Genomic DNA, 26,132 nt, shown 5'->3' on the forward strand with positions numbered 1-26,132 from the left:
GAGCTTCCCCCTATTGCTTCCTGAAGGTCCCTCAGAATCAGCTGAAATATTGAGATGGCTCCATTATAATTAACATTTTCTCTTCACCCAATATTTATCCCTGTGTTAGCTTTGGGTCTTTTCTATTTCAGCACTGTATTTTTTATTGTTTCAAACTTTTAAAAATAATAATAAATTTTGTATATATATATATTTTTAGCTCTGTTGTACACTGCTCAGAGTCACTTGTTAAATGCGGGGACATATAAATTTGACAAATTAAACAAACAAACAAACAAATAAATAAATGTATGTTTGTTTGTTTATAAATAAATGGCTGTATGGGTGTGTTCTCTTCCATTGCAAAGAACCGAAGTAATTCAAAATATTTATAGTCTCCTTGGAAGAATGCAAAGTTCTATGATAGCTACCTACCACCCACCCACCCAGCCTCCCTGCTCGCCCTTCCTCTGCCCCACACCTGGTATCCCATTCGTCCGAGCCGATTTTGTATTTGTAAGTAGGTTGGAAGATGACCTGTCCCTCCATGAAGTCTTCAAACACCCTCCTTGCCTCCATTTGGCTCTTCAGCTGGCAGGAGAAGAAAGTGAAGAAATGAGGTTAGGGTGATGAGAACAGCACCTAGGTTGGTCTCTTGGTCTCTGAGGAGCCCAAGTTGCTTTGGTGCACTTGTTAAGGTCCGCAGGCAAAAGATTCTCCAGCAACAGAGGTTTCTACTCTCCTCGCTTCAACGACAAATTTCAAGTACCTTCTCTCAGCTCTAGCATGTTGAAATCCTAGGAATTTATTTGCTCCCAATTTTACTTTCAATAGACAAAATAAGGAACATGCCAAACATTTCACGCTAGAACTTCAAGCCAGTCATTATTTTTACTTCAAAAAACTCCTAACCCTAAGCAAAGGCTTCATTTCAAGCAGAAATACTTAGGTTTAGGTTTACCGGAAATAGACTTTCTTAGGAATCCATTAAAATTAGGGAATAAAATGGCTTTGCGGTTCCCAAATAGTATTGAACTGTAAAGTTCCTCTAGGCAACATGTAATACGGTACATAAACACGGCAGCTTTTTACAAACCTGATTGTATGGCTTCACCCAAACTAATACCCAAGTTAGAAGTCTTGCAGCAGAGGTTCCAGGGTGAACTGTACCCAGATACTTAAAAAAAGCACCCAACAAAGGTGGTGGTGGTGGTGGGGAAACCTGGCCAGTTCTTGTTCTTTTAATTTAAGTTTAGTGAAAATCTGGAACTGCTCTCTGCCCTGCTCTTCTGAAATGGAGAATATGGCTGGCTTGAGGACCGCTTGGTATTACTTCTACCACCAGAAGGCCCTGCCTGACATGGGTGTTTTCTGAATAAAATGGGACACCACTGTTTTTAAGCTCCTAGGAGGAAGGCCAGGATGTGTGATAAAATCAATCCGTCGATTCAGCAATCAAAATTTGCAGACGACACCAAGCCGGCAGGAATAGCCAACTCCCCAGAAGATAGGGTCACAAGATAGGCAAGAGGGATTTTGGAGTCCTAGGGCAAGGCCCACTATTGGGCCTTGAGCCATTCAGAACAGGGCCACAGAAGTGGCAAGTGAGCAAGCATGCACATGTGCATCCCCACTTATGTGAGCAATGGGCAAGCGTGTGCACGTGCAGCTCCATTTGCGCGAGCAACAGGCAAGCGCTTGCCCACCCCTCGCACAAATGGAACTGCATGTGCACGTGTTTGCCTGCGGCTCACCCAGAACCATCCTCTCTCCCCCCCCAGTCGGTCCTCAAAGCTGGAAAGCTTGGAGAACTCTGTCCTAGTGGTTTGTTGTTGTTGTTAGCTGCAAAGTCATGTCCGACCCTTCGCGACCCTATGGACAACGTTCCTCCAGGCCTTCCTGTCCTCTACCATCTTCTGGAGTCCATTTAAGCTCACGCCTCCTGCTTCAGTGACTCCATCCAGCCACCTCATTCTCTGTCGTCCCCTTCTTCTCTTGCCCTCAACCTTTCCCAGCATGAGGCTCTTCTCCAGGGAGTCCTTCCTTCTCATTAGGTGTCCAAGGTATTTGAGTTTCAACTTTAGGATCTGGCCTTCTAAAGAGCAGTCAGGGTTGATCTCCTCTAGGACTGACCGATTTGATCACTTTGCAGTCCAAGGACTCGCAGGAGTCTTCTCCAGCACTATAGCTCAAAAGCCTCAATTCTTTGGCGCTCAGCCTTTCTTATGGTCCAACTTTCACAGCCATACATTGCAACTGGGAAGACCATAGCCTTGACTATACACACTTTTGTTGGCAGGGTGATATCTCTGCTTTTTAGTATGCTGTCTAGATTTGCCATGGCTTTCCTCCCGAGGAGCAAGCATCTTTTAATTTCTTGGCTACAGTCCCCATCTGCAGTGATCTTGGAGCCCAGGAAAATAAAATCTGTGGACAATCACTTAAATATGAGCCAGCAGGACAAAATAGCTCGACACACTAGCAATCTGTCACTCAGGCAACAAGCAGGTCCCTGGCACCAAAGGAGGCATTTCTCTTTCCCCACCCCCCACCCCCACATACACACACACTCCACAAGACAGAGTCCCTCTTTTGCACAATAGTGGCTGGACTTGCAGTCAGCATTTCTTTATGTCAGCCTCCTTCAATGGGCAGGGCATTTTAGGGAAGCTGAACAGAAAAGCCCTTAGTTACTTAAGGCTGTGATTTGACCTTGAAAATAATGCTATGGTTTTAAGCCGTGTAACTTGCTCTCCATACCAAAAACAGCTGATTGGCCATATAGCATTTGTTGTGCTCTCAGTTTGGATTAGATGGCCCCAGGGTGTTGTACATGTTATAGAAAATTTTTTGCTGCCTACCCTATACCAACAATTCAGTTTTGCCAACATTTGATACTGTAGCTACTATTTTACTGTAGATCTGTGGTGGCGAACCTATGGCACGCATGCCACAGGTGGCACGCGGGGCCCTCTCTGTGGGCACGCGCGCCGTCACCCCAGCCCTAGGCCTTCAGCTGGGTTTTATAAAACCTTTTCGCTTTAGGCTTCTGCCGTGTGCCAAAAAAAAAGTTTCAATCAATCAATTTCAACTTCTCACAGGAAAAAAAAGATCTCGCAAAGTTGGAATTGACTGAACTTTTTAGTCCCACCCAGTCTGCCATTACCACCACAGCCACGCCCACCCAATTGGCCACACCCACCCCATGGGCAATGCCCACCTGGCACCTGACAATACATAAGTGGGTTTTGGGTTGCAGTTTGGGCACTTGGTCTCTAAAAGGTTTGCCATCACTGCTGTAGATCCTGTAAAAATTACCATGTGCCAGTAATAAAAAAATGGTGGGAACATAAAGTTGAATAAGTAGTTGACAAAGAGGTTAAAATATTATAGGATTTCCCAATACAGACTGATAAAAGTCTTGGCTCATAACACACCGGATTTAATTGGGTGTGAAAAAAAGAAAGTGTGGATAATTGACGTGGCAATGCCAGGGGACAGTAGAAGACAAAGAACTGGAGAAAAGTGTGAAGTGTCAAGATCTGAAAAATGAAAAGTTGAACAATCACAGGTGGCCTTTGACTTACAACTGTAAAAGGAGCCTTCCTATTTTGGTTGTAAGTGGGTTATCACATGACCAAGCCTGAATTTTATGACACTTTTTGCAGTGGTTGTTAGATTTTCCACTGGCTAGTTTCTTAACCAATTTCTAATCCTGAAGAACATGTTCTTGGGAAGGGGAAGCCTTCAGAATTAACCCCCTGGATCCTCTGGACAGCTGGGACTTGCAGGAAAGTTTTGGAGTTGAGCTGAGAAGGCAACCAGGAGAGTCTCCAGCTGGGGTGGGGTGGGGCAACCAAGAAGCAAATTCACCAAGGAACTAGCAACAATACAAGAAAAACGAAGAAACAAAGATAGCTGAGAAAACAAACCTTTGATAGAAATGAAGAAAAAGAAGAAAAGTGCATCACTCAACTCTCACCAATTTTTTGGGTCCTTTGAAACACTGGTAGGAGGGAGGCTGTTCAAATGTCAGGGGGAACCTCATTTCAGAGGGCAAGTAATGCAAGAGACAAGGTGTGCTTCTGGGATCACAACAGATGTTTAACTGAAGGAACTTGGAGTATGCCAACCTAGCCAGATTGAACCAGCCAGGCAGATACTATGGAAGACGGGCGCTCCTTCAAGTAGCCAGATCCTGTGCCATGTAGAACCAGCCTTTGAATCACACCAGAAAGCAATCATACTGGCAATCAGTGCAACTCACAAAGCAGAGGTGTTCCATGGGCATACCAAGGCATGTCCATTACTGCCTGTGCTGCTGTATTCTGGATCAGCTGAAATTTCCAGATGATCTTCAAGGGCAGCCCTATGTAGAACACATTGTGTAGCCAAGCCATGAGGCAACTAGACCATGACTGAATATTTGAAGCCCCACCACCACCCCCAATCTAGGAAAAGGTACAACTGATGCACCAGATGAACTGGGCAAAGACCTTCCTGCCACCTACTCAGAAGTTGTGAATACAAGATAACTCCCAAACTGAAGACTACCCTTGAGTAGGGTAGTGCCACCCATTTACAGTTTTGCATGTTGTATGAACTCGGCTATCAAGGGTCTGCTCCTCCCAAACTTTTCAAGGGAACATAACAAAGAGAGTTGACCTCACCTGATCATGTTGATAAAGAGCATGGAAGTCTTGGTCCTCCACCAGCTTCTTTACTTCTTCCATGTCCTGCTCTTTCAGCCGGGAGTTCAAGTCCCCCAGCCATAGGACAATGCTATCAGGAAGGAATTCTGGTAAGAAAATGACCCGACACCAGCTGCAGCTCCATCTTCTCTGCACCAGCAAACGACAAGTCCTACTTCAAGGAGCCCTTGAATCCACCCAATGCAAAACAAATGGCCAGCAAACTTCAACCCAGATCAGCGCCTTGAGTCTACTACTTGGCTAATGGAAGTCCAAGCCAGGCCAAGCCATGCATTCTGTTGCCCTGTTTGTCCTCAGAGGCTTCCCCACTTACTTGTGCTGGCTGAGGGGGATGGTTGGGAGGCTGGGATCTTGCTGGAAAAACTGGAGATGGGCACAGATGTCGTGGAAGTCTTGGTTGTACTGCTCAGATTCCGGTGAGTGGGCTGTCAAGTGGGCATTCACCACACAAATAGTGGTGCTGTGGAACCTGAAGCGGATGGCCACGGCCCCCTTGGTGTCCTGCAAGACACAAGGGGAGTAAGCCCTACATAACAGCATGGAAGAAGATGGCAAAAGGGGTCCTTGCTTGGAAGCAAACAGGAAAGGGCAAAATCAGGAATTAATGCAGGAAATATTTTATGATATTTTGTATGATGTCATAAAATCCTTTATGATATTTTTATGTCACTAAATCTTTTATAATTTTGTCCCAATTCCCATTCCACAAGAGTCACGGGTCCTGAATTTTGGACATGTTCTGTAAGGTAGCCCATCTGAGGTACTTTGGTTAAAAAAAGTTTCCCTATGATGCAATGTTTCACCCAGTTAAAGGTTATGGGGAAAAATCAATCAGTATCATTATTGAATAATTATTATAAAATATTTGCTATTAAAAGGATGAAAAGCATCTTACAAAATTTAAACATGATGTGGCTTTTTGCTTAAAAGACAATTTCTTCCTTAAAGTCAGTTAAAAGATAATATTAGAAATAGTCTTAATATTTTGGAGTATTTGGAATATCATAGTGAAAAACTAGCTGTCTTAATATTTATTGAGGCAAAGAAAGAATTTGACAATTTGAACTGGATTTTCTTGTTTAAAATTTTGTAAAATATGGAATTTGGGGAAAATTTTATTAAATGGGTTGATATATACTTCACAAATAGCATAAATTTATTATTTATTTATTTATTAAATTTGTTTGCAACCCATTTCACTAGAAGGTGACTCTGGGCAGCTTACAACATTAAAATTATGTTATGGTTAAAACTGAACTGACAAACCCTGTGAAATACAAAAAGGGGTGAGAAAAAAGTTCTCTTTCACCACTGCTCTGTTCATTTTGGCTCTTGAAATTTTAAACAGAGACATAAGACATGAGGAGAGAATTCTTGGGGTGAGAGGTAAAAAAAAGTATATAAATTAAGGGCATTTGCAGACAGTTTGGTTTTAATTGTGGAAAATTGTATGAAAGGAATATATAAATGGAAAAGTTAAATGAATTTGGTGCATTAGTTGGATTTAAAATTAAGGAGAAAACAAAGATGTTAACAAAAATATGATGGAAGATCAAAATGACAATAAAAACTGATTTTCAGATTGAGAAAAAAGTAGAATACTTGGGTATTATTATGACCAGTATGAATTGTTTGTTATTTCAAAATAATTTTGTCAAGGTATAGAATAAAATTAAGAAAGATTTGTTAAGAAAGGAAAAGTTACAATTATCATGATTTGGGACAATTTCTGTGGTACAAATGAATGTGTTGCCTAGAACGATGTTTTTGTTTCAATGTCTGTTTTGAAAAATGATGCACTTTTTAAACAAACGCAAAAAAATAAATTCAGATTTACATGGCTTGGTAAGAAAACAATGGTTAAATATAAAATTATTCAAGATAGAAAAGAAACAAGAGGATTATGATTGCCTATTTTTAAATTGTATTTTGCATCCTGCTGCTTGAGTAGGATGAAAGAGTGAGTCTTGCTAAAAATAAAACAAAGCTAGAATTAGAGGAACATAACCTGAGGTTTGGTTGGCATGGGTTTCTATGCTACAATTAAAGTCAATGTAGATTTTATAAATCATTATGTGAGAAGTGCCATATTAAGAATATTGAATAAATATGCCTGAAGATTTTGGTCTTGGCACACAAAGCATTTTATAGAAAAGAAACAGCAGGCAAAGAAAAAATGGTAAATATATCAAGATCCTTTAATACGGGAAGATGGAGAATTTAAGATGAATTGAAGAGAACAATTTTCCGCAGAGGGATTTAGTTTTCAATGGTTTCCATATTCACAATTAAGAGAAAGATTTAGTATAAATAAACAATATAATGGGAATTTAACAGTGTAAGGATTTGAAAACAAATTAAATGATACACGTGCAATTACAAAAATGTATACCCCTTTCTTGAGATTTGAAACAAAATAGGAACAAGTTAAGGTTTCTGTGATACAATGACCTGAAAACTTTGGATATAGCATAAAGTTGGATTAATGGGAGAACTCTGGCTGGCATTAGATCTTTTCAATAATTGTTTCCAGAAGAGTGTAAGGCTAAATCCTTTCCTTTCAGACACACATTTTGCCCCCTGAGAAGACAAAAGAGGGATGTACTATGGGGAAAAGCCATTTTCAGATGAATGGGACAGTTTAATAAGCAGATTGAGACATAAGGAATGTGGCCTTGCACCTCACAGAGGCCGTGGTAAGATGAAGGGAACAATCATAGTGCTTCACACAGCAACCTATGGATGTCCCCATGCAAATGTTTCTTCCAATTTCTCACTGTGGATAACAGAAAGGCAGGAGGTAGCCTGAGATTTATTATATTATTACTTATGAATATGCTTGCATGCATAATTCCCCCCCTTTCTGAAGTGAATAAATACAGTATGCGTGCATCCCTTTGTCTGCAGGGGGGTGTCTCCCACTCTTCTTTTGCAGGAGACCCCCTCGGATACATACTTTCTAATAACCATTGCAGTGAATCTTGATTATTTCCTTTGGGTCCTGCATTTTGATTCCACAAGAGGTACTTTTAAAATAGACTGGAAACTAATCAATTAATCAATCAGACGACCTTGAGGTCTTCTAGTCCAGCCCCCATGCTCAAGCAGGAGACCTTGTATCATTTCAGAGAAGTGACTGTCCAGTCCCTTCTTAAAAACCTCCAGTGATGAAGCACAACTTCTGGAGGCAAGATGTTCCACTGATTAATTGTACTCACTGTTAGAAAGTTTCTCCTTAGTTCCAGGTTGCTTCTCTCCTTGATCAGTTTCCATCCATTGTTTCTTGTCCTGCCCTTTCATACTCTGGTAAATAAGTTGACCCCTTCCTCTTTGTGGTAGCCCCTCAAATACTGGAATGCTGCTATCATGTCCCCCCCCCTACCCCTTCTTTTCTTTAGACTAGCCAAATCCTGCAACTGTTCTTTGTATGTTTTCATCTCCAGGCCTTTACTCATTTTAGTTGCTCTTCTTTGCACTTTTTACAAAGTCTCAACAACTTTTTTGTAAAGTGGTGACCAAAACTGATGCAGTATTCCAAGTGTGGTCTTACTAAGATTTTATATAGTGATTTTGATTCTATGTCTCTGTTTATATAACCAAGGAGTATATTAGCTTTTTTGGCTGCTGCCACACACTGCTAGCTCATATTTAAGTGATTGTCTACTAGGACTCCAAGGTCCCTCTCACAGTTACTGTTTTTATTTATTTATTAATGGGATTTATATCCCGCCCTATCTCCCGAAGGACTCAGGGCGGCTAACAACAATAACATATAATAAGTACAGAAATTAAGATAAAAAAAAAATTAAAATCATCTGTGCAATAAATTAAAATTAAAAATTAAAAATAAATTAAAAATTGTAAATATAATTAAAATGCCTGTCAGTCCAGGTCAGCCAGGTGGAAAAGGAGTGTTTTGAGGCCACGGCGAAAGGACTGGAGATCTGGGGCCATCCGAAGCTCATGGGGGAGCTGGTTCCACAGGGCTGGCGCTCCCACAGAGAAGGCCCTCCCCCTGGGGGGTTGCCAGCCGACATTGTCTAGCCGACGGTACCCTGAGGAGGCCTTCTCTGTGTGAGCGTACTGGGCGATGGGAATTCGTTCCCGGTAGCAGATGGTCCTGCAAGTATCCCGGGCCTAAGCCAGGTTTCACCTAATCTATACTTGTACCTTTGGCTTTTCCTGCCTAAATGTAAAACCTGGCATTAAATTTTATGTTGTTGGATAGGGCCCACGGTTCAAGTTTGTCAAGATCTTTTTGCATCCTGAGCTTGTCTCCTGGGGTGTTGGCTATTCCTGCCGGTTTAGTGTCATCTGCAAATCTCATGAGTTCTTCTATTCCCTTATCCAAATCACTTATGAAGATATTGAAGAGTACTGGCCCTAAGACAGAATCCTGTGGCACCCCACTACATACTTCCCTCCATGTAGACATAGTACCATTAAGGATGACTTGTTGAGTACGGTTTGTCAGCCAATCACAAATCCATCTGGTGGTGATACTGTCTATCCCACATTTTTCTAGCTTACGAAGAAGTAGGTTGTGGCCTAATTTGTCAAACGCCTTACTGAAGTCTAAATATACTGTGTTCCACTGGTCTACTAATTTAGACACTTTGTCAAAGAATGAAATAAGATTGGTTTGGCGTGACCCTTTATGAACTTTTTATTGAAAATGATTTTTGGATTTAACAATTGAAAAACGACTGAATAAAGAGAGGAAAGGATTTTTCTAATGCTTAAGAGGGAGGAAGGATAATAAGTTTGTTCAAAAGGCCAGGAATCCCTTCCTTTCTCTGTTTCTTGAAGTAGATTATTTCCTTCTCTTACTTTTTCTCTCTTTCACTTTCTTTACCTATTTTAAATTTGTTTTTTAAAATCTATGTAGAAACCCTTAATGAAAGTTATTTTAAAAAACTGAACTTTATCTTGGCAACAATCAGTGATCTTTGCACTTTGCTCTCTCAGTCACATGTTCACTTAAGCGACTATTTGGCTTAACAACTGAATTGGTGGAATCAACTGCAGTTACTAAATGAGGACTAGCTGTATTTATTTTCTTTTTTTTTTCCTTTAGTGCATCAAGACACGTAGTGCCCCAAAGACTCATACCAGGCTGGGCCAGGCTAAGGTTCTGCATCGCTTCTGGAGGGGTGAGCCAGGCAGGGAAAATCTGACTCTTTGCTTGATTCTCCTCTGCAGAGCTGGTGAATCCTGCCCCCCCACCCCAATCCCTTCTATATAGGGCCATTCTAGAGTTTTGCCCATGTCTTGGGAAGGACAGGCTCCTGGCCCAAATTGCCCTTGAGAAGAGACTCACCATGGCACCCAGGGGACCGACTGTCACCCCGCACACATCTGAAACATTGGCAGCAAGCTCCTTCTTCATGCAGAGCATCAGCAAGATTCCAACATGCCAAACAACTTTGATCTGTAAGCCATCAACAGCAAAACAGAATGATTGAGGGGGGTGTTGCCTAACCCTAACCCTAACCCTAATCCCAAACAGAAACAAAATGCTTTGAATTAAGCAGTTTTCTCAGCAACAGTCCAACCAGGGCTGTTCCTTCCAGTCTAGCTGAGAGCTGCCTGCCTCCCACCCTTCAGCTGCAGAGCAGAAGAGACTGGACACATTATAAATCCCGTGGTTGGAAATAATCTACTCTTTGTAATTTAAAAACATTGCAGTATTTTTTTTCCTCTTCTGGAACAATTCCTGCCCATCTTTGGCACAAAAACCTTTCAGGTACATGAAGAGCCTTATGTAGTGAATATTGGAGGTGGTGACCCTTTGAGAGCTGAATGCAACGAAATTTCATTTTAACGTACATTCAAAGTGACGATAAAGTTATTATTCTATTCTATCGCTCGCGGGTCTTCTATCAGCCTTCTCATCTCTAGACCAAATATAGTAAGCTCCTCCATGCTTTTTCTTCCAAGCACATCATCTTGCTTGCTCTCCTCTGGAGAGGCTCCAGTTTGTCGATACCCTTCTTAAATTTTGAGGGCATCTGGATGTGGTCCAACCAAATACCAAATACCGGTAAGCGATAAATGATCTTCATTTTGACACGGCAGCCTAGGACCACATTTGCTCTGTTTGCAGCTACAGCCCACCATTGGCTCATATCCAGTTAATGATCCACTAAGCCACACAGAACTGTTTACCGATAATGCCGCCAGTATGGTTTCCTGACTCCACTCCCCCACCACCACATGCAGATGCTTTTTGTTTTTCTAACCCAAATGATGGACATTGTATTTGGGTCCCTGCTGGAATTCATATTTTGGGTTCTGCCCAGTTTTCCAGCTTGTCTAGATTCTCTTGAACCTTTAGAATATGGGGTTTGCTATCATCTCGTTTTTGTGTCCTCTGAAAGTCATGTTTTCTAACCATTCATCGAACTCAATTTGACTAATGCAAGGCTGAGAACAGAGCTTTGCAGTAACTCACTCAGTGCTTCCCTCCAGCAAGAGATGCAGCCATTAACATATTCTCACCCATAGTGTTAGGTCCCCAAAACCTCTGTGCTTCCCTTGCATATATATTCTACTTTTGGGGCCTGCCATTCTGCTGGGGGAGGGGGTGCTTGGGATAACTTTCGCTTTCTACTCTCCCTCTCCTGCCTCTATCCTTGAGAAAGGAAAGTGTCTCCCTTATCAGAGAAACGAAAGCTGGAGAAGACCTTGAGATGTGCGGCCAACTGTGCCAGTTACCCAAACATCGTGCCACCTGTGGATTGGCTGAATTTCAAATGGACATTATGACTTTGCTGGGAGGAGGAATATTGCTGGTTTAATTATACCATTCAAGCGAGATTTTCCTCAGATCTCGCCTTGGCTTCCCTACTGTCACTGACCCCCAATAAAAGTTTCCTTTTGAGACGATGCCTGTTTCAAGAGTTCTGCTTTCTTGGGTGGTTAGTTGAAGTGGGTCCTTACACATACAGTCATACATTCAACCAATACCACATCGAATTAAGGTGGGAAACTCACACTCTGCCATCTACTCTGCTAATAATCACGTCAGGTTTTGTTGAATATTCTGCTGAGTCAATATTTTGCCCACCACATTTGCCTACTCAACTAAACTGCTCAGAAAAGTACCTCAGGGCATACTTGTTCTTGGTAACTACAAATTCCTTTAAACACTAAATCATATCATAAAATATGCTGCTCAAAAAAATAAAGGGAACACTTAAAAACAACACAATGTACTGTATTTAATAGTAGGATTGTAATGTATGTGACTGACATACAGGTTAACAACTACAGGAGGCGCTGTGCTGGACAGCTCCGGTAAGGAGCTGCGTTCGGTGGGAAAACCTCGCAAGCCCATTGGTTGACAGCCTGGCGGGAAAACCAGGTTTGAATCCATTGGCTAGCGCCCACCTGGACAGGTACAAAAGGACCCAAGTAACCTCTTTTCCCCAGTTTGCTTTGTTCCAGTCTGCCATTCCAATAAGGACCAATTGTAGCCTTCATGCATGTTTGTGTTACTGCTCCAAACTTAACAAGAATGTATATAACCAAGCAGTATATAACCAAAAGTAGTAGACATACTGATGATGGATCTTAAATGAATTCTCCTTCTGGAGAGCTCAGGGGTTAAGGCTTTTTCTAAAAGTCAGCAGCAGCAATGGAGCCATCTGGCAGCCTGGTGAGAAGCTGTTCCCGGTGGGGCTGGCTCTCTCACTCGCCCCAGACTCTCGGGGCAGAGGAGCCCAGAGCATCCCAGCCAGGGACGCCCACGGTGGGGCTGGCTCTCTCACTTGCCCCAGACTCTCAGGGCAGAGGAGCCGAGAGCATCCCAGCCAGGGACGCCCACGGTGGACGTGAAGGCTTGACCTCGGCTGGCCGGTCCCAGTTCTAAGCAGAGCCTCTGACCACGTGGTGTTAACCATGAAGAGCTGTTCCTGCCCTCCCACAAGCAGTCAAGGGGGACCAACTGCAGCTTCCAAGCATGTCGCCGAAGCAGTGCCATGCATGGTGCCTGGCAGTAACCAAATGGGCAAGTGACCAGGGTGCCCATAGCCAGGACCTCGTGCCCTAGAAAAAGATCTGCTTCCTGATTTTGAAGAGCTGATCCCTATATGCTTTCTTGGAATTTGCAGGATAGAACAGATCCCAGATAACCCTGCAGAACCTCAGCTTTCTTATCAGTAAAGATTCTGCCTTGCAAAGTCAAGATTTGCAGCTGGGGGAAAATCTTGGCCCTTCTAGAAGAGGGTGGCTACCTGAACAAGGTTGCTGCAGCCCCCACTTTGGCTGCAATGTGTGAAAGGGAAGAAGCATTTTGCCAACCCGATACCAGGTTTGGTGAAGTTCACCTCTAGCCCTTCTTCAGCAGTGTTTTGTGCATCCCTTCTGCTACTTCCTTTCCCAGAGTGCTCAGGAAGACAAGGCATCAACAAATCACGGGCAAATTCATCCTGGTTGTTCAGAGTTCTGCTTCAATCAACCAAATTGCCAGCAGCAAACAGAGCACAGCCCTGGCATTCCAGTGGTCCAGCCAGAAGCACCTGGTGCCCTGAACTCATGTCCCCTGGCTGTCTGAGATGGGGGAAGCAAGCAATACACAACATTCCTGTGACTTCTTTGTGAGCTTAGCAAGGGAAGGGAGAAAGTGGAGCCCCCTGGCTGAGTGCGACAGGATGGGCAATGCAAACAGCAGAATAGTCCCTAGGCAGCTAAAGCCCCCAGCCCTACCTTTGCATACTTGGCTCCTGGGTGGAGGCTCTTGGTCACAGCTTTAAACCATTCCTCTTCTCTTGGCGTGTCATTAAACACAGCAGCCTCTTTGTTCAGATCCAGTGCCTGAAAGCTGGGTTCCAGAGAGGGACGGTTAGGTCCTTGCAGTGATGGCGAACCTTTTAGAGACTTTTAGTACCCAAACAGCAACCCAAAACCCACTTATGTATCATTGGGTGCCTGGTGGGCGTGGCCCATTGGGTGGACGTGGCCCATTGGGTGTGCGTGGCTGCAGTGGTAACGGCCAACTGGGTGGGACTAAAAAGTTCAATCAATCAATTCCAACTTTGCGAGATTTTTTTTTCCCCGCAAGAAGTTGAAATTGATTGATTGATTGAACCTTTTTTTTTGCACATGGCGGTGAAGGCCTAAAGCGAAAAGGTTTTATAAAACCCAGCTGAAGGCCTAGGACTGGGATGACGGTGCGGGTGCACACAGAGAGGGCTCTGCGTGCCACCTGTGGCACACGTGCCCTAGGTTTGCCACCACGGGCCCTATGGGAAGGAAACTATCTTCTCCCAGCTCCGCAAAGAAAACCAAGGTAATCATTGTTGCCTCATGATGAGCACTGCCAAGCAGCATCTGTGCCCATGAAGCAAAAATAAGATTGGGGCAAAGCGTTCGGAACAAGGTCCAAGGAGCATGGAAAAAGAGGCTGGCTTACCCCACACAGTAGACATCTGGAGGCTCCACGTCATGACTCAGCCAGGGCAGGAGGCTCTCCTGGGGTGCCCGACCATTCACATTGTAGGAGCCAACGAAGAATCTGTGGGAAACACTTGTTGCTCCATCTTGCCAGATCACTCCCTCTGCCTTCTGGAGAATGCTGACCCCAGCCCTTTGTTGGGAACCTTTCAAGCCTCTTTCAAGCAAGCGGAGGGGGTATCCTGCCCATCCCGTGTTCCTCCCAAGACCAGCTGTGACCCATGATTCAGAGTCTGACTTTGAGCTTGAATCTTACAGTGTTGCTCCAGCTAAGCTCCTGCTTCAAGATTGTCAGCCTCTGGACCCAGCAAAGCCGGGATTCAATTGGGATTGATCAGACACAGGCATCTCCTGTTCATCTGGAGCAGTCAAATGATGAGGCACACCCCAAGCCTAGGCCTAGACAGATGCATACAGAGGCGCGCAGAGAGAGGCTCCTCCATGAGGCTACTTGCTAAGTAAAGGAGGCAACTGCAGCCAGCTGCCTGGAGACAGAATTAGGTAGCTCTTTTGCTTACAGTTTTTGTTGGGAACAACCATTTGTAATGCTAGTTTGTGACTCATTCCTACTTCTTTGTAACTCTTTGACTGGTTGATTCCCTGATTTGGCTTTCAATGACTTTTGGAACATATTTGGACTATGCTTTTACTTCTCGGGCTGTAATTGGCATTTTCTGGCAAGCTCTCTCTGCTAGGCATTTGAACGTCATTCCTGCCTGCTGCTGTTTTAACTGCAGTAAGTAGCTTCTGCATGTGCCAGCAGCCACAAGACCACCCCACCCCCTTACTTGAAGTGGCAGAGGGATGTATACAGGTCCTCCTTCTGCAGGAGCTGGGACCTGAGGGTGGGTCCCCTCTGGTCCAGGGTCTCGCTTGACACCAGCACATGCGAAGTTCCCTCTCTGTGGGGCTTGCTTGGCCTAGAAATGAGGAGGGAGGGGGAGAGAGGGACAGTCTTCCAGGCAGTAGGGGGTAGGAGGAGCCTAAAGCACAGATGAACTTAAAAAGGGTGCTTAGTCAGTAAATTAAAAAGAGTACGATTGTTCCCCTCATCTTTGGTCAGCGCTCTCTCTCCTCTCTCTCTCTCTCTCTCTCTCTCTCTCTCTCTCTCTCTCACACACACACACACACACACACACCCTGCCTGCTTCTGTTCCCATGATCCTGGAAGAGGAGAAGGGCTCTGGGAGGGCAGCTGCTTTTCCTGGTGACGGTAAGAGGCCGGAAGAGCTACACGTGGGCCTCCTTCGCTGCTGTTCTGCAGCAAGTTAAGCAGGTCTGGCCCTGCTAGGATGGGAGACCACCAGGAAAGCCACTGGCTAGGTTGAACGTGGAATTATTCTGGAGGAAGGCAACGGCCAACACCCTCTAGAGCTGCTTGGGTCCTGAAGGCAACAGGACTCAAGGGAGAGTTTGCCTACCAATTAAAAGGCAGAAAAAAAGGAGAACGCTAGGATGCCTCTGCTTGGACTAATTCAGAAGGTACCCAGACTTTGCCTTTCCACCACTCAGATGGAAGGGTGGTTCTGCCAGTGAGGTTTGCTTTCCAAAAGATTTGGGCCTCCACAAGAAAACTATGGACACTGTGATCAGAGAGAGGCAGTGCTTTTTTTGTAAAAGAAAAAGGTGCCGGAACTCACACATGTCATACCTTGCCTACCCTACAAAGTTCCATCCAAAAAAGGTGCCGGAACTCCGTTCTGAGCGTTCTATGAGAAAAAAAGCCCTGGAGAGAGGCATCTAATACTGTCAAGTAATGGCAGTTTAAAGTTGCCCAACAACAGCCCCTCTCTGGACACACCCAAAAAGTGACAGTGAAAACAGGGTGAAGCCCACCCACCCACCCACCCACACACACACACACACACACACACACACACAAACGCAAGCCATCTGAGAATGCTTTGCAAGGTTGGATGGGTGATTGTGAGCCACCTACCTGGGGGCCCCACCTGGCACGCTCTGCCCCTCTGGTGGGAGGTCTTCTTTCTCAGCAATGCCTGGAAACACCAAACACCCCTGAGATGGAGCCCGGCCAGATCTTCTTGCAGGCCCCCCAGGCTTCAGAAGGACTCCACTTGGGGGGGGGAGGGAGTGTTGCAGTAATGAGGAAGAGGAAATGAGTCAATTTTGACTCGATCTGAAGGAAGCCGGACAGCAGGACTCCAGTAGTGGTTGCAAATAAGTAGCAGGGGTCCCAAGAGCAAAGCTCCTCGGGGTTAATTCCCAGTCTTGGGGGCAGCTGGCTCCATCGTGGCCTTTGCTTCAAGCTCGAAAAAGGCCTACATGCTTCGGTCTGCAAAACTGGATCTTGGAACAAAAGTTCTTTTCAGTTGGGAGCCTTGGAGAATTCTCAGTGAGTGAGTAAATACAGTAAAAGCACTCTGCCTGCTCCTTTTCCAAGGAAAACATTGCAGCTGCTGCTGATGCCTGGAGCACCTCAGCTGAGGAAGGAGGATTTCAGTGGGGTGAGGGGGAGAAGAAGGAAGGACCACCAAAGAAGCTGGGGGCTTGTGAAGCAGGCTGCCACGGATCTAGGACAACTTGCCATGGCCAATTCGCCGGGGCCATCTCACCACGTCCAACTCAGTGCGACCAATTTGCCACAGGACAATTCAACGTTGTATTCATCGTTTCAGTGACTTGTAATATTGTTGACCACGTTTTCATTGACATTATTATAACTCTTGTGTTTCTGGATTGACTTTGTTTTATTATTATTATCGGTCACGGCTCCATCGAAATTAATTAATTATCCCACAGCAAGTTGTCCCATTTCCGGCTCCCAACATAGCTCCCTTTGGATGGGGGTTTGTGGGAGCTGCTCCCCTGGGGCCAGAGTGGGTTTGCCTGCATGGAGGAGAGGCCAGCCAGCCTCCCCCACATATAGACCCAGCGCAACAGGGCAGCAAAGCTGGCAAGCCAAAAGGCTGCGGAGGCTGGAGGGAGGGAGTAAATGCTCTTGGGTGGATCCCCTTCCTAAAATTCCTAGATCGCGAGCAGATCCTACCCTCCTGTCTGTTGCTTTGGACCCCAATTTCTTTCGAAGAACTTGTGTTTGCCAATTCTTGCCCCCCAACAGATATCAAAGCCTCTAAATTGTTCCCAAGGGCACCACAAGCGCAGCCAGATCAGGTTTAGGCAATACAGTAGTCCTTGACTTATGACCCGTTCATTAATAATTGTTCAAAGTTATGACGGCACTTGAAAAAGTGACGTACGACCGGTCCTCACACTTACAATTGTTGCTGTATCCTGGTGGGCTTGTGATCGAGCTGACATGTCTTTACAAGGGCTGCAGCATTTTTTTTGGGGGGGGGGTGTCACATGACCACCACTGGCATCCTTCTCAATGGGCAAAGTCAATGGGGGAAGTTGGATAATGATCATGGGAAAAGTGGTCATCAAATCAGGCATGCCTCACCTAACAGCCACATCACTTAGCAATGAGTTCTAGTCCCAATTTTTTTTTTTGGGGGGGGGGTGTTGTCATATGTCAAGGACTACCTTAAGAGCCCTGCTCTGGTGGCTGATCTTTACCCTCAATCTCAGTCCCACTCCTGTGGCCCGAGGACATTTGCCATAATACAGCTGACCAAATACTCTCTAAATCTGATTCACCCATTTCTTATTAACCTTCCAGGATTCTCCTGTTGAGTCCAGGGATCAGTTAATCCAGTGGATTCCTGGGGCTGTGTTTAACGAGGTGTTTGACCCAAGTCCTCATAATCACCGTGCTCAGTTATAAAAATACACTTCTAAGTCAATTACTTGGGACTAAGCTGGTGGCCTCAAATTCAAGTGTTTTGCATTGGTTCCTCAGCCTCTGAAAGGATGAAGACCAGTGTTTCCTTTGCGGTTCCCTTTACTGGGAGAGGAGGAATAGGTTTTTCGTGTTTCTGACACTATCAATGGAGACGCAAGTCATGAAAACATGCTTTTCAATAGCGTTTGTTAGTGGAAAAGAGGCAATCAGATTCCAACTGGGGTTTTGGCTACAATAGGCTCCCCTCCTACAGTGTTTGTCAATCATTGGGTCTTTCTAGACCAGCCTGATGGGTTTGGAAGTGGAAAGTACTAACTGAAGTCGTTCTTTTACCTACGGGTCACACCCAGAGGACAACATTGCACGATTGTATCTCAACTGCTGGCAATTAAGGTGTGGATACCAGAACCACTTCTAGCTGTGCAGGGCAGACATGGGTGCCTGTGTGTAACAGTGCAGGGTTTTCTGGAGGGGAAGAAGTTGAAGTGGAGCCATAGAGAGCGGCTCCCTGAGAAGGGGGTTGAGTAACTTAGCACTTCTGGACTGGATCACATTCCTTTGGCAGAACCAGAAGGTGGGCTGGTGGCTGAATTGCCAATGTTCTTGTCAGCCCAGCAGCCAGGCAGCATCCCGCAGGAATGGCCTGTGGCACATATCCTCAGGAGATTCCCTCAATCTCTCCTCTCTGAGTAAAGTGTTGTTCTTTGAAGAGCAGCAGCTGAATTCTGGCACACAAGAGAGGAGATTTCTGTGCCAGAACCAGGAGTAACGATTGACCGAAATCACTCAAAGGAGCCAGAGGAGGACAAGGAAGCGGAAAACTTTCCTTTGGGATTTTACTTATTTCTGGGAAGCAGTTCTGGTTAGATATTACATTAAGATGAATGTGGGAGAAACAAATGTGAACAAGAATTGTAAACAGGATATATGATGAGACAAGCAGAATGATTTGATAGAAAAGGAATGCTATATTGCTGTGATTATTATTTCTAGAAATATTAGAAAACTTGCATACTTAATTACCATTTATTAAAACAATAAGAATTGTATTAACTTAAGGTTGGTAAAAGAGAACACTATGGGGAAAAGAGGAAATCATGTAAAGTTATCGTGTGGATTATAGAGTATAGAATTTAATTGTTAGTGAATGTTTGTTAAATGTAAACCCAGACAACACACGGTCTACCAAATATCAAGGTGATTATGTTAAAAAATTAATAAAACACTTTTTTAAAAAAAGCATAGAATCAAAAGGGCAGAAGGGAACTTGGAGGTCTTCTAGTAGTTCAAGCTCCTGATCGTGACAGGAGACCTTACATCATTTTGGTCAAATGGTTGTCCAGTCTATTCTTGAAAACTCCCAGCAATGAAGCACCTACAATTTCAGGAGGCAAGCTTTTCCACTGATTAATTATTCTCACTGTCAGGAAATTTCTCCTTAGTTGTAGGTTGGATCCCTGTTTAATGATCTTTCACCTGTTATTCCTTGTCCTGCCTTCAGGAGCTTTGGAAAAATAAGTTGACTCCCATCTCTCTTGGGTAGCTCCTCATGTACCAGAAAACAGCTATCATGTCGCCCCAATTCTTCTCTTTGTTTCGCGAGACGGAGCTAGTTCCCTTAACCATTCATCGTACGATTTAGCCTCCAGACTCCTTATAATCTTAGCTGCTTTTCTTTGCACACTTTCTAGGGCCTCAGCATTATTTTTGTATCACGGTGACCAGAAATGGGTCCAGTATTCCAAGTGTGGCCTCACTAGCGCAGTATAAAGTGGCACTATCACTTCTCGTGATCTTGATGCTATACCGCACTGGGGTTGTTATTTTATTTTATTTTTTTGGCAGCCCCAGCTCCCTCTCCGTGCATATCCCCATGTTCTCATGCGCCTTGCAATTCTAATGGCTGGGTGGCTTGGCATTTGTGGCTCTCCAATCAGCCCCCCTGTTGTGCTGGGACCTGGGGGGAGGGGGAGGCCTTTTTGCACTGCCGAACTAGATGCTAGCCAAATCCCCTTAGCAACAGCAGCAGCAACAGCAGCAGCAGCAGAAGCAGCAATTCCTACCTCCACCACAGCGTTTCCTAACCTCCCTCAAGAACGTCTGCGTCTGGGAGCCAAAAGGCAGCTGGACCAGCAAGTTGGCCTCAGGTGAGACAATCCGGATGGTGACATCTGATCCTGCATGTGAATAAGGCAAGAGAAGAGTGGCCTTGCTGTGTGCAAGAGGCCTCCTCCATTGCAGCCACATCAGTGTACGATGGAGCTCTGCCTCAGGGCCCCAGGTCCTTCCTTGCAGACCAGCTCCATCCGACCGGCGGCCCCTTTGCTCCCTCAGGGCCAAGCAGGAGAGGCCCCTGGGCTCCGATCCGGCGTGCAGAGCTGAGTGCTCTTTCAGGATTCAGCTGGGGCTTCTCTGAGCAAGTAAGAGGGCCAAGAAGAAAAGGCAGCTGGCAGGAAGAGGTGAGCAATTGTCTAGCAGATGAGCAAAGGGAGGGGGTGGCCTGCCGTGGTTGACTGAGCAACCAATTCTGCTGAGGAGCTGCAGGAGGAAGAGATGTAAACCGTTTGCAGACTGCCCAGAGAGAAGGAGGGAAGCTATACAGCAAAGATCAAGGGCACTCCTCTGGAACAACTTCACTTCTCAATGAACTGGGGAAGAAAGACAGACCAGAGACTGAACAGGCACAGGAGCAACTTTGCGTGTGAGGTGTCTGAGCTCGTGCTGATAATACTCTGGGGCATATTTCTGCAATTCAGAACTGTTCTTAAGGCTATGGCAGAAGAAACGGATGCAGTTGGGCCTTCAGGGGAGAAAGAGAGATGGGCACCAGCTTCCTGCAGGAAGTCCAACGGGAGAATCTGAACCCTGCACAAGGAGAAACAGAAACACCGGCCCTGTAGTCTCCCAGATGGCTTGACCCCTGCAGATAAGTTGCATCTCCTTAGGGCAGAAACTTGACCCAGCTTCATTTGTTATGTACTGGGCTTGTGGTGATACACCACATGCGTTGCTGGAGCAGCTAACGGCTCTCCAGCAACCCAGACTAGCTGTCTCCTGTCCTGTAATTGGCTAGCCCCAGGCGGCAAGAGTGGGTTCAAACCTATTGGCTGCCGCCTAGGGGCTATACTATACAGTATATTGTGGCTGGTTGCAGCCCAAGTTTCAGCACAGTTCTAGCAAGAATAAAGTATGTGTTATCCTGTACTCAGCCTCGTGTCTTCCTTCCTGCACCAAAGAGCCCACGACTTAACATCATTCATGACAGAACTTTCCCAATCTAACTTCCAGGAAATATCGGAGGTAGGAAAGCAGGAGTCTTTCGAGTGCAAAAAGTGCCACCAGCGTCCATGGATAGGAGGGGGAACATAAGCAGAGAAAGGCAGAGGCCTCTGTTTGTGCGGCTGGCACTTGGCCATAGATTCTGTACTCTCTCTCCTCTCCAGGGTCTGTCATGGGGGGCACTTCAGTGTATCAGTAACTCTCTTGTTCCTATCTAGGTTCATGGAAGTTTCTGGAGAACTATTCTGTGATGGGTACCATATTTAAGGAAGGACCTTGATCAGGTGGAGCATTCCAAAGCAAACAACATAGAAGGAACTTCACTTGAAGGCGCTGGGTATGCATACCTGGTAAGAGAAAAGGAAGAGGAAGAGGTGGAGACTACAGGAGATATAATCATGGTCTTAAACAGGGGTAGGCAACCTCGGCTCTTTTATGACTCATGGACTTCAACTCCCAGAATTCCTGAGTCAGCTATGCTGACTCAGGAATTCTGGGAGTTGAAGTCCATGAGTCATAAAAGAGCCGAGGTTGCCTACCCCTGGTCTTAACGTATCTGAAGGGCTAAAAAGATCCAGTAGAACGGTTCAGAGCTGCTCCAGCAGAAAGGTCAAGATTTTAATTACAATAAGGAGACTTAGGCTGGATCTCAGAAACCATTTTGTAATAGTAGGGATGAAACACATTGGAACTGATTGCCTCAGGTGGCCACAGACTTTCCTTTGCGGGAGATGTCACAGCAGAGGCTGATGATGACCACCTGCCCCAAGGAATGCTGCAGAGGTGGATCCTGCACTAAGAAGAGGACACAATCACAGGATATAATTGGTTCTGTTTTATTTCTACTCGTTCAGACCCCAACCTTGAAAATGATGCCCAGGTCTGACTACCATATCTAAGAAGATTTGGGAGAAACTGGAAACAGTTCACAGAAAAACTATGAAGATGGTCAGAAAGGGAGAAATTAAGTTCTCTGAAGAGATATTGAAGAAACTGGAAATGTTTTGCCTTCAGAGACAAGACTTGGGAGTCAAATGATGACAACTCTTCATTTATCTGAAAGGATATCACGCAGGTCACGATTTATTCTATTCCACATTGGGACAGGATGTGCATCAGTTTAAGCTGCAGGAAAGCTGCTTTCAACGGAACATTCGAAAAAGTGTAATAACAGAAAGAACAAATCTGGCAGCCACCCAAAGAAATGGTGCGCTCTTTTTTATTCCCCACAGTGTTCATGTTCAGCCCGGACAACCATCATTTGTGAAGCAAAGGATCTGGCTTCATGATTAAATGATGCCTCCAAATTCTGAGATTTTACGATCTGCAGAGCTAAAGCTAAAAAAAGAAACTCACCATTATATCAGCCTTTGGGTGCTGTGAATATTCTCTGACTCTGTGTACTCTGTAGTCCTCAACTTACAACTGTTCATTTAGGAACCGTGTGAAGTTACAACACCGCTGAAAAAAGTGACTTACGACCATTTTTCATGTTTATGACTACTGCAGCATCCTCGTGGTCACGTGATCAAAATTCAGATGCTTGGAAACTGGCGTGTATTTTCGACAGTTGCACTGTCCCGGGGTCAGGGAATCCCTTTTTGCAACCTTTGGACAAGCCAAGTCAATGGAAAAGCCAGATTCACTTAACAACCGTGTTGCTAACTTAACAACTGCAGTGGTTTAGTAAACAACCCCGTGGCAAGGAAGGTCATGAAATGGGGCAAAATTCATTTAACAACTGTCTTGCTTAGCAACGGAAATTTTGGGCTGAATTTTGGTTGTAAGTCGAGGACTACCTGTACAGAAGAGTGGTGCTATATAAGTCAAATTATCAAGACAAAAGTGACTCTCTAAACAAATGGGATAAATATAAATCGATTCTAGCCCTCATGAGGCAAGAAAAAAAGGGGTTGGTGAAGTTTAGAGTGGTCTCTCCCCTCTAGGAGGGGGTTCCCTTCTATGACTTCAGAGTTTCTTGCCTCTTTTCTCCTGATTTGCACAATTGGATTTTTCCGCTCAGGAACAGCCTTGTGCATATTGGTTGACAGGCTACAAAGGCTGGTTTTCCTGGATGCAGAATTTGTGGGGGTGGGCAATTTTTATTCTGGTGCATAATTGTGACAGGAATGCCCTTCTTGCAAGAGAGGGAGGTTGCAATTTCCAAAAAAAGAAAAAGGATTTTCATTTGCAAAAGTTACAGCAGGCAGGCTGTCTGCTTACCTAGAGTGGGCAGCTCTGTCTCCGTAACCACTGCCAGAAGAGAGAGAACAGTTAGTCTGCCTTAGTGGAACTGCCACAAGCGTGCACGGGCGCACACACACACACACAGCCCAGCAGATCACTGGTGAATAAGAGTCACACCTGTGCGCAAAAGCTGATGTTGCCCTTGGTCTCTGCAGGGCCATCTACCTGGCTATGTAGGGTGTGCCTAACTAAGCCAGTGAAACACTGTAGCAGCAGCTTTTTCCTTGGTCCCTTTGACCCTTGCTTTGGTTTTAGCAGGCTTGGCATGCTGCTCTGGTTACTTTATGCTTTCACCTATTCTGCAAGCCCAGAATCTGGATCGATTTGGGAACCGGCTAAGGCTGTTCTGTGGGCCCAGTTCCGGGGACGGATGGCTTCGCGTTCGTCTCCCTAGACCAGACATGTCAAACACAAGGCCCGGGGGCCAGATCCGGCCAGTGAAGTGGTTTCATGCGGCCCGCGAAGCCATCCTGGAAACAGTGAGGGAACGGCCCCCACTGCCTTGGCCCTGACCCAGAGACCCTCCTTCTGCCAGAGACCCTCAGATCTGTCCCACTCCTGCCCAGGCCCCCATAGGCACCCTGGATGCAAACGATGTAGAGCTGGCCACGCCCACCCAGTAGGCCACACCCACTCTAGCCACGCCCACCCAGGCCACACCCACCCGGCCCCTTGAATGCTGATGTGGCCCTCAATGAAATTGAGTTTGACACCCCTGCCCTAGACGCAGGCCCGTTGGCCAAAGGGGCCAAATCCCGGCGAGAGAGAAGGCGCAGGCATCCAAGAGCCCTAACCTTCTTCCAGCGCAAAGCCTTCCTCCAGGCGCAGCACCCGCTCCAGAGCCAGGTCCTCGGCCGCGATGGCCATGCGGCGGTGGGCGTAGAGGCAGATCCTGCGGGCACAGCAAGGAGAGCCCCTCTCCGGTCAGCCCCATCCCCCCCCCGCGGACCCCGTCGCCCCGGCCCCAGCCCGGCAGCGGCCGCCTCTGCTCTCCCCGGCAGGGACGGAGGGCCCGCCACCCGCTCAGCCCGAGGCTGAAACGACGGAGGGGCCGCCTGCGGGAACCGCTTCCCTCCCTTCGCTGGGCGCGAAGCCGATGGCGATCCGAAGCGGCGGCCGGGCAAGCGGGCGAAGGCGCCTCTGGGGAGCCGGGGCTGCCTCGCTTAAGGCAGCGTTTCCCAACCTTAGGAACTTGAAGATGCGTGGACTTCAACTCCCAGAATTCCCCAAGGGAATTCTGGGAGTTGAAGTCCACGCATCTTCAAGTTCCTAAGGTTGGGAAACGCTGGCTTAAGGAGCCGCATCACGCCAGACCAAGCGGGGCTGCTCAATCCACCGCCCCCTCCCGAGCGTCTCCGGCTGGCTGGTGCCTGGAAGACCCCCGGCCCGGCCCGGCCCGGCTCGGCTTCCCTAGGCGAGGAGGGCAGGCGGCACCGGGCACTCACAGGCATCTCTCGCCGCTCTCCACCAGGCCCAGCAGCCGGCTCTCCAGGCGCGCCTTGCCCACCAGCAGGGTGCCCTGCACGGCCTGGGCCGGACGGTCAAGGGAGAAATTCGGAAGAGCCGCAGGAGCCGCCCGCCACATCAGCCGCCCAGCCCCCCCGCCCGCTCCCTCCGGGCTCCCAGCCTCGGCCCCTGCCCGCCGGCGCCTCCCTCGCTCAAGGATACGGCCAGGCACGTCTGCCCGGCGGGCAGCGCCTCCTGCACCACCCCCGACTGGTCCATGCCGGCCGACGGGCGCACGAAGACCGCGAAGACCCCGGCCAAGCGGCGGCGGCGGCGGCGTCTCCGGCCAGCAACGATGGAGGGAGGCGTCGGGCGGAGGGGGGATGGAGAGGGGCGGGCAGGCTGACGAAAGCGTTGGGGGCTGGCGGGTCTCGCTGGGGGGGGGTGAGCAGGGCGGGCGGGGACCGCGAGGGCTGCGCGGCCGGTGCTCGGCGGGAACGGAGGGAGGGATGACGGAGAGCGCTGCCAACCGGCCCCCCGATGGCGCGGCACTCCGGGTGCGAGCAGCTTGCTCTCGGGACCTCTCGACGCCTCCGTCCAGGGAATGGTCCCGGCGCTCCAGCCTCTTCGGCTCCCTTCCTTGCCTTTCTCCGGCCGTCCTGTACCTGCTGCGGAGTCTGTGAGCACCCCCCTCCCACCCAGTGATGCCCTCTCCGTGATGTGATGTCCCGTTGCCTGGAGGCGATCCAGGTCTGGATGGGAAGAAACAGGCTTCGTCTCAATCCTGCCAAGACTGAGTGGCTTTGCGTACCGGCATCTCGGGCTAACCAAACTATTCTACCTTTAATGATGGGGGGGTGGTAGCGCTCTCCGTCATTCCTCCCTCCGTTCCCGCCGAGCACCGGCCGCGCAGCCTTCGCGGTCCCCGCCCGCCCTGCTCACCTCCCCCCCCCAGAGCGAGACCCGCCAGCCCCCCCCCCCCGTTGATAGGGCTTGCAACTTAGGCGTCGTCCTGGACTCATGACTCAATTTGTGACCACAGGAGCTTTTGCCCAGGTTCGCCTGGTGCGCCAGTTGCGTCCTTACCTGGACCGAGATGCCCTACGCACAGTCACTCATGCGCTCGTGACCTCCCGTTTAGACTATTGCAATGCTCTCTACATGGGGCTGCCCTTGAGGACCATTCGGAGACTACAACTGGTGCAGAATGCGGCCGCGTGAGTTGTGATGGGGGTCTCCCAATATTC

The 26,132-nt window shown here is 47.1% G+C and overlaps 1 protein-coding gene across 1 annotated transcript in view; it reads right to left on the minus strand.

Annotated features, from left to right (window-relative positions):
* INPP5B (inositol polyphosphate-5-phosphatase B) overlaps nucleotides 1–25,164 on the minus strand; it is a gene marked incomplete at its 5' end in the record, with an annotated part of 39,994 nt that extends 14,830 nt beyond the window's left edge. The window contains 13 exons of the mRNA XM_081335322.1: nucleotides 461–570; nucleotides 4,650–4,761; nucleotides 5,005–5,192; nucleotides 10,012–10,122; nucleotides 13,401–13,515; nucleotides 14,107–14,208; nucleotides 14,936–15,067; nucleotides 16,087–16,219; nucleotides 19,977–20,090; nucleotides 23,416–23,445; nucleotides 24,234–24,331; nucleotides 24,885–24,967; nucleotides 25,108–25,164. Of these exons, the coding sequence (XP_081191448.1) occupies nucleotides 461–570; nucleotides 4,650–4,761; nucleotides 5,005–5,192; nucleotides 10,012–10,122; nucleotides 13,401–13,515; nucleotides 14,107–14,208; nucleotides 14,936–15,067; nucleotides 16,087–16,219; nucleotides 19,977–20,090; nucleotides 23,416–23,445; nucleotides 24,234–24,331; nucleotides 24,885–24,967; nucleotides 25,108–25,164 (1,385 nt within the window). The remainder of the gene's footprint in view (nucleotides 1–460; nucleotides 571–4,649; nucleotides 4,762–5,004; nucleotides 5,193–10,011; nucleotides 10,123–13,400; nucleotides 13,516–14,106; nucleotides 14,209–14,935; nucleotides 15,068–16,086; nucleotides 16,220–19,976; nucleotides 20,091–23,415; nucleotides 23,446–24,233; nucleotides 24,332–24,884; nucleotides 24,968–25,107) is intronic.
* Between the last annotated feature and the right edge of the window lie 968 nt (nucleotides 25,165–26,132).

Source organism: Vipera berus (genome assembly GCF_964194415.1).
Source record: "Vipera berus genome assembly, chromosome: 9".
In the NCBI taxonomy this organism is placed as follows: domain Eukaryota; kingdom Metazoa; phylum Chordata; class Lepidosauria; order Squamata; family Viperidae; genus Vipera; species Vipera berus.